This window comes from Haliaeetus leucocephalus, unplaced genomic scaffold, assembly GCF_000737465.1.
Source record: "Haliaeetus leucocephalus isolate CR32 unplaced genomic scaffold, Haliaeetus_leucocephalus-4.0 Scaffold915, whole genome shotgun sequence".
Lineage (NCBI taxonomy): Eukaryota > Metazoa > Chordata > Aves > Accipitriformes > Accipitridae > Haliaeetus > Haliaeetus leucocephalus.
The window spans coordinates 3,192,900-3,199,759 of NW_010973351.1; the positions used below are offsets into that span (position 1 = coordinate 3,192,900).

The 6,860-nt window shown below is 39.0% G+C and overlaps 1 protein-coding gene across 4 annotated transcripts in view; it reads left to right on the top strand.

The window, feature by feature from the left end:
• Nucleotides 1-5,265, top strand: part of BAG1 (BCL2-associated athanogene) — a 20,398-nt gene extending 15,133 nt beyond the window's left edge. For 2 of the 4 annotated variants that reach the window (XM_010583572.1, XM_010583573.1), the window contains 2 exons: nucleotides 1,656-1,718; nucleotides 4,143-5,265. In XM_010583572.1, the coding sequence (XP_010581874.1) occupies nucleotides 1,656-1,718; nucleotides 4,143-4,232 (153 nt within the window). In that variant the 3' untranslated portion in view covers nucleotides 4,233-5,265. Of the gene's footprint in view, nucleotides 1-1,655; nucleotides 1,719-4,142 lie in introns of those variants that run through there. The other 2 variants (XR_775396.1, XR_775397.1) reach the window with 2 other exon arrangements.
• The last annotated feature ends 1,595 nt before the right edge of the window (nucleotides 5,266-6,860 follow it).

Consider the following 6,860-nt stretch of genomic DNA (forward strand, 5'->3'; position numbering starts at 1 on the left):
CCAGTGTACCCAGCATGTCTCAGAGCAACAGGCTGGGGGCCCTCGCTAGCACATCCTCCCTCTAACCTTGGCGTTTCATCCCACAGCTTGTCAAGGGCAAGGCTGATATTATCCCCTGTCCCCCTTCAAGTCTAGTTTAAAGCTCTGTCAGTGAGCCCTGCTAGCTTGTGAGCAAAGACCCTCTCCCCACTTTGAGAAAAGTGAATCCCATCTGACACCAGCAGGCCTGGTGCCGTGTAGGCCATCCCATTACCGAAAAACCCAAAATTGTAGTGGTGACACCAGCCACGGAGCCATGTATTAATAGACTGGGTCCATCTGTTTCTTCCAGTGTCGTTGCCCACAACTGGAAGGATAGAGAAAAAAATTACCTGTGCTCCAGATTCCCTTACTAACCGTCCCAAGGCCCTGAAGTTTCTTTTGATTGCCCTTGGAAATATAAAAATGTGTCCCAGCTCACTCTGTTGCGTGGCCCTTTTCTCATCACCCATGGTTCTGGGAAAGTGTACTAAACCTGGTGATTATTATTTCTCTGTCTGATATCACTTATGGTGTGCTAATTACTGCACAAACACTGGAACAGTGTGATCCCTGGGATCTCAGTGATGCCTATAGTTTCACTTCCCATGATGGACTGTTTTTCTGGTGTGGAATCTTGTGTATTTTTAACTCCTGTATTGGGTTATGTACAAGACTCCTATATTTAAGACCATACATGTTTGGCTGGACACTAAAAGAGCACCTTTTTTTTTTGACTGTTATAAAAGATTATGTATCTAAACCTTCCAGTGGGGCTTGCATTTTAGCTGAAACAAAACAGAGAGTAGTATAGGGAAACCTCTATTCTTGATAGGGAATTAGAGTGGAAACTAAAAGTTATACCACTGAGAAACTCCAGAAATTTTATGCATCTTCAACAGTGAGAGCACAGTGTTTCTAAGAATGTTCACATAAACTTTATAGAAAGATAATCATCTGTATGTGTGTTTTACCTGTTACAGAAACCATCATAAACCTGAGCACCATTCCCCACCAACATCCCAATTTCACATAGCTCCAAAAGGACAAAGCATATAAGATTTTCTAAGATGACATACATGAATATATTAGGTGGTAGCAGTACAGAAAATGATGCAGTTTGAATTAAATTAAAAGCTGTCAGCATGTAACGCTTCACATCTGTTGCCTTCCATGACTAGGTTGCAGAGAAAATCAGATGCACAGCTTAAACTGGCAATGCCTACATTACTGATGATACATTCTAATGCTGGCGAGTGATTGAATTAACTTGTTCGTAAGAAATTAAATCATCTTACAGTCTCTGAAAAAAACTGAAGTTGAAGCTCAGCAGAACAGTTAACATACACCACAGTAGACAAAAGCAGTCTATGTAGTCTATTGCTGTATGTTACCTAAAGACACGTGGTAAATTTGCTAGCTCTGTTCTTTGCGATCAGCATGCTGCATCCCTGACTTTTTGAGTTTATGGCTTTTTCTTTTAAATTCTTTCTTGTGTAATAATCCTCACTGAGCAGGCATGGCATTTGCAGGATGCCTGTTCAGAGGATTCTTTGATACATTCAGTTTTTGCTGTAAGTTTAACATGCTAATTTCAACATGAAGCTGCATCAACTTGTTTGTTTATTTTGCTGCAGAATCTGCCAGAGAATTTCAGTGATTGCAAATTGAAAAAGAAAGGGTTGGTGAAGAGGGTTCAGGTGAGTTTGTGGGGGTTTTTTTTGTTTTCCATTAATGCTGGGCACTTGTATACCAAGAGTTTGTGAAAATGAGAGCTGTTTAGATTTTTTTCAGTGTTCGTTCTTACCTTGGTATTTCTTATGGCCTCCCTTCGAGAGGTATTTAATAGCTTTATAATAAACAGTACACAAAAATACAGATTTTTCATAGTTCATGCTGTTTTCAGATAATGTTTGTAATTTACATTAGTGGTTGGCCTTATGGCTGCCTGATGACGTAAAGTAATTCTGATAACTTGTGAAGAAAACAGGATCATTCCTCCTTTCCCACTCCTTGGTGGGCTGGAGTAACGAATGAGGTCTGGGCATAAGGATGCAATCAACTCTAACTCCTGCTGGACCTTGCTAGAGGTGTTCTTTGGAAAATTTAGCTTCTATTGCAATGTTCCAACTTTCTATGGAGAGTAAGTCTCTAAAGTAAAATCTGTACAGAAGAGCAGCTTCTCTGGGGGGTGGTTTTTTAATTGCTTTGCCATTGTATGCTGCTTATGAATTCCTAGGCATTGTTTCCTTAGAGACCTTGAACTGAAGGTTTGTTAATAAATACTGGAGTTCGTGTTTCTGTGTGTTGTCCCCCCCAAGTCAAACTTCCATAAATGATTGGTAATGCTACTCATATTATTGGTTTTATTTGTATTATGCTAGCTTCAGTCACAGGTTAGAGTCCTGAAAATTTTTTGTGAAAGCACCTTGCATTCATACATGGAGTTGAAAGGTTTTGTCTTATACTGTAACCTTATTAAATACTTTCCATTAATGTTTCCCAAATTTTTTAAAATAGCCATCTATTTAGAGGAAGCCCTACCAAGAAGTACTTCATTTTACAAATGGTTTTTCTTGCAGCTTTAGGGACAAAGCACTTTGTACTCAGTTACAGAGGTAAGTTCAGATAATGCAGATTGAAATGAAGACGGTTGCTGGTGTAGCTATGTTATATGGGGCTCTGAACGTGCTCTTGATTCCCTGTGCCTAGCCAAAGCAGCAAAACTTTGTAATAGAGGTATGGCTATAAACCTCATGACAAGTTACTAGAGCTCCACTCTTGGGTGAAGTTATTGCAGAAATAAGTGGGGCTTTGTATAAGAACTGCTGTTTAAATCATAAAACAGACTCTGTTGAGCAGAGATCAGAATTACTGATGTGCTTTTATAGGCACAGTGTTCTGCAGCTATAGGTTATGAAGCCTTTGAGGACTGAGAAGAATCTAAGGGGTTTCAGACCAGAGCTGTTAACAACAATTCGTTTTTCCAGAGCAAGAAAATGATGGCAAGTTATGCTTATTACTCTTAAGTATTCATGAAAGTGAGGGGGATCTATTAACTGCCTTCTGTTGCTGGCAATCACATATCTTCCAGAATGGGGAGACAGATATAAAACACTTGCAGCCAGCAATCGCAGTTGTTACCACCTTGACTTTTTCATCCCTCAAATCCTTACAGAACTGAGTTGATGCCAGCTCAAGGGATTGGTTGAAGATAGATGATTCAAAACAGCGTGATGGTTGAGAAACCTTTACCTGGCACAACAGTTTGCTGCTCTAGAGGGAAGGAAGTTTCTTAATGTCATTTTAATGTAAATAACATTAAATATCTGGTTTGACTGTTAAAATCTAATGCAGACATAGCAAAACTGAGTGCAAGATGTGAATAGATAGTGGGAGAGTCTGCTCAGAAACTACAGCGTACTCACATACATTGGAATTGGCATAAAAGAATTTATTGGCTTAAAGTGCTGGCACGTTGTGCTGTGTACAGCACAAGCAAAGTGACTAGTGGCTGCTGGCTCTTAATTGCTGTGTGTGGGTTGCTATACTTGTAAGAACTTGTGGACAGGTTCTAAGAAAGCTTAAGGTGCTGTGGACTGCCCCTTTTGGAAAGGAGCCTTCTGTCTTTTAGGCACACCAGCTACTTACTGATAAAGATGAGGGTTCATGTCGCCCTGTAGTTCTGAGAAATAGAAGAAGCCTTGGTTTAATGAAAGCTTGTTTTAGGTTTGACTGAGTAGGTTTGTCACTCCCACCCTCCACGACAGAAAGAAGTATGTGCTTTAGAAAGGAGTTTAAAAGTCATGTTCCAAATTGAAGCACTAACTTGTCTGAACCTTTATGATTCTTGCTGTTTATGAACTTTGGATCAACTCAAAGTACTTCAGCAGCAGGACTGGTGAGGATGGGCAGCCATGTTATTGCCTTATCAAATATCATATTTCTGTTGGATTCTGGGTAAACAAAATTGTGAATAAGCTGTTGTCAAAACTGAAGTGGAAGGTGGTTATTGAGTTGGCTTCTTCAAATTCATGTTGGAAACTGCAGTTTCTGTTCTTCAGAAGTAGCTACCATTGCTATAATTGCATCCCCAATAACATTTATTTGTTTCTTATTCTCAGGTTTTTCTTGCCCAGTGTGATACCATTGAAGGAAATATTGGTCAAGAAATGGACAAGCTACAGTCAAAGAATTTGGCACTGGCAGAATGAGGCATTGCCCTACTTAATTAGGAAACATAATTGCTCTATGAGCAAGAAGAAAAGTTTGCTCTTTGTTTTGGAGCACGTATTCAGCTTTTTTTTTTTTTTTTTTTTAAAGCCCAGTCTGTTAGACTGGTACCAGTCAATCATTTCTTGCTGGTTGTCTTGTTTGCCGCTTGGTTAGACTATTATTTTGAAAAGAAAATCCTTCCTGAAGAATGGCAGAAATAATCTTTGTGGTGAATTGTTATGTATCTTATGGACGAATGTTTAGTTAACTAAGTTATAAAGTTTGCAGTGATGGGCAATTTTGTCTGATATGTCTTTGAGTTTATTTACAGCTCAAATCAAAGAAGGTCTATAATTGTACAAGTGCCATAAGTTGCAATTGTAGGACTTCAGCTTGATTGAAAAAGGCAAACTGAGACGACATCTGGGAGAGTCGAACATTCTAGTAGACGGTTCAGAGCAATAAAAAAAACTACGCATTTGTATCTACTTAATGTTTGTATGCATTTATAAATATAAGAAAGCTTGACTATAAGGGAGTCGTACCTATTTTAGCCTTAAATTGTCATAATAAATGGAATGTACTGTAACATGTATGGTACTTAATTTTGAGTGGTGCTTTAAGTTGTTACTAAGCTTGATACAGACATATGTCTTTTACATAGATTTCTGATGTACTGTGTTTTTTATAGATTATTCTTATTTTTATTGTTTGTGTTCCATCTTGAGTTATGGTGGGAAATGAAATGAGATTAATCATGCTGCTCATATACCAAGAGTTCAGTTAAGCAAGGTATAACTAAGGAGCTATTTTGAAAGGTTTTTTATACTTTTTTTCTGATTTTACTGAATTCATGATGCTATATTGAATGGAAAATTACAGTGATTATTTCTAGTCTGTTAAGGTAATCGGTGAATTTTTATAGCATGTTACAAAGTGACAGAACTTTATTTTAGCAATGCCATGTGACTGAGGGTTATGACTGATTCTTGCAGTCAGATACGTGCCACACTTAGCCTTCTCTGTTAGGTGTTGCAGGAGATAGTACCTGTCAGCAGGTGCAGCCAACTTTGCGGTTGTTGGTCAGAGCCCGTAGCTAACGTACCTATAGTGGGAATTGCTTTTTCACTGATACTTCTGGTCCATAGGTCAGTCATATACGCAGTGGCTGCTGCAGTAGTGACTGGTAAGGAGCCTGTTTCTGAGGGGGAAAAAAAAGCTCTTTTGTCTCAGATGAGTCAGACTGAGGAGGTTTAGAAATGGCCCTTAGGTAGTGAGCTTTTATCTATATGTGACTGTTCTAAGATTAGCTTTGCTTTCCAGATAAAAACAGGGAATGTGTGTAAAAAGATGTTAACTTCTAGTAAGTTATAAACCATAAATAATACTTAAAGTATTTTTATTAAAGTATTATGTCTGATGTTTGTAATTGGAGGAGCATTTATTTAGTGAAAAATGCCATTGGACAAATGAAGTGAGAGCCCTGCATTGGAAAGGGTCACTTTTATTCTAAAAATGCCTTCTGACCATACCAAGATTGGAGTTGCCATATTTTTTACTCTTAACCAGTTTCTTCAAGGTTGTATTTTTTTCACATGTAACTCTCTTCTCAGCATCTGTGGAGGATTTTAAGGTCTAAACTCCTAGGAAGCTTGTCTATCATGTTAGGAAATGGTATGTTTGGTAGGACTGTGGATATTTTTTCCTAGGCTGCTATAGTCTGGTCATGCTGCATTTTCCCAGCGCTTTAGAGTTAGGAGAAAGAAGAGTTGGTTGTAGCCATTTTTGTGAAGCCCTACCTAGCTTGGTGCTGCTTCTGGACCAGATTCAGCTGACTCGTAACCACCAGCAACGCTGTTGCCTAATTCAGGGGATGCAAAATTATCCACTTGCCTGTGATGGAAAGGATCCTCACCCTCTCAAATGTAAGTCCTCTAATGCATTGAAATTTCACAGGTGCATGTATAATAAGCGAAGTATCCTCTTGTGCCCATGAAGAGAACTGGGAGCTGTGGTCATGGCTAGGACTGTGTCCATTTCTGCTGCTCCTTTGTATTTTTCTCTCTTGGGCAAGAACACTAAGGCTATAGGCAGACATCATCTTCCCAGCACTCCCTTCCCAGGAACTTCTGCTTCTTGAGATGTGCCTGTGTGAGTACATCCTCAGCCTGTCTCAAAGCCAGGTGGATTCACTTTAAGATGTTCTATAGTAGGTCTTTTGATAATCTGCTACTTTGAGGCAGAGAGTGATGATGAACCTCTCCCACCAGCACATCTGGATTCAGCAAAGGGTGGGTGTCCTGAGCTAAAGTTACCTTACAGTGGTAATTCCTGGTATCAGAGTGTTTGGTTTCTATGCCAAAAGTATGTGTGTGAAGATGAACTTTGCAGTATAAATTTTTTTGTCTTCCAAATGTAAAAATGAATTGATTTGTTTTGGAAAATGGATGGTTGTATTTAAGTTACCTAAGACCTTCTAGAGTGGGTTGACTTTTATAGTTAGTTTTGAAAGAAGAGTCTTATACTTCATTTTTTCATAATAGCCTTAAATTTCAGTGAAAGCAAACCTCTGTGCTTTTGAAAAGTGCAGCAGTCTACAATTGCGGGAGGAAGGGGAAGGAAGAGGA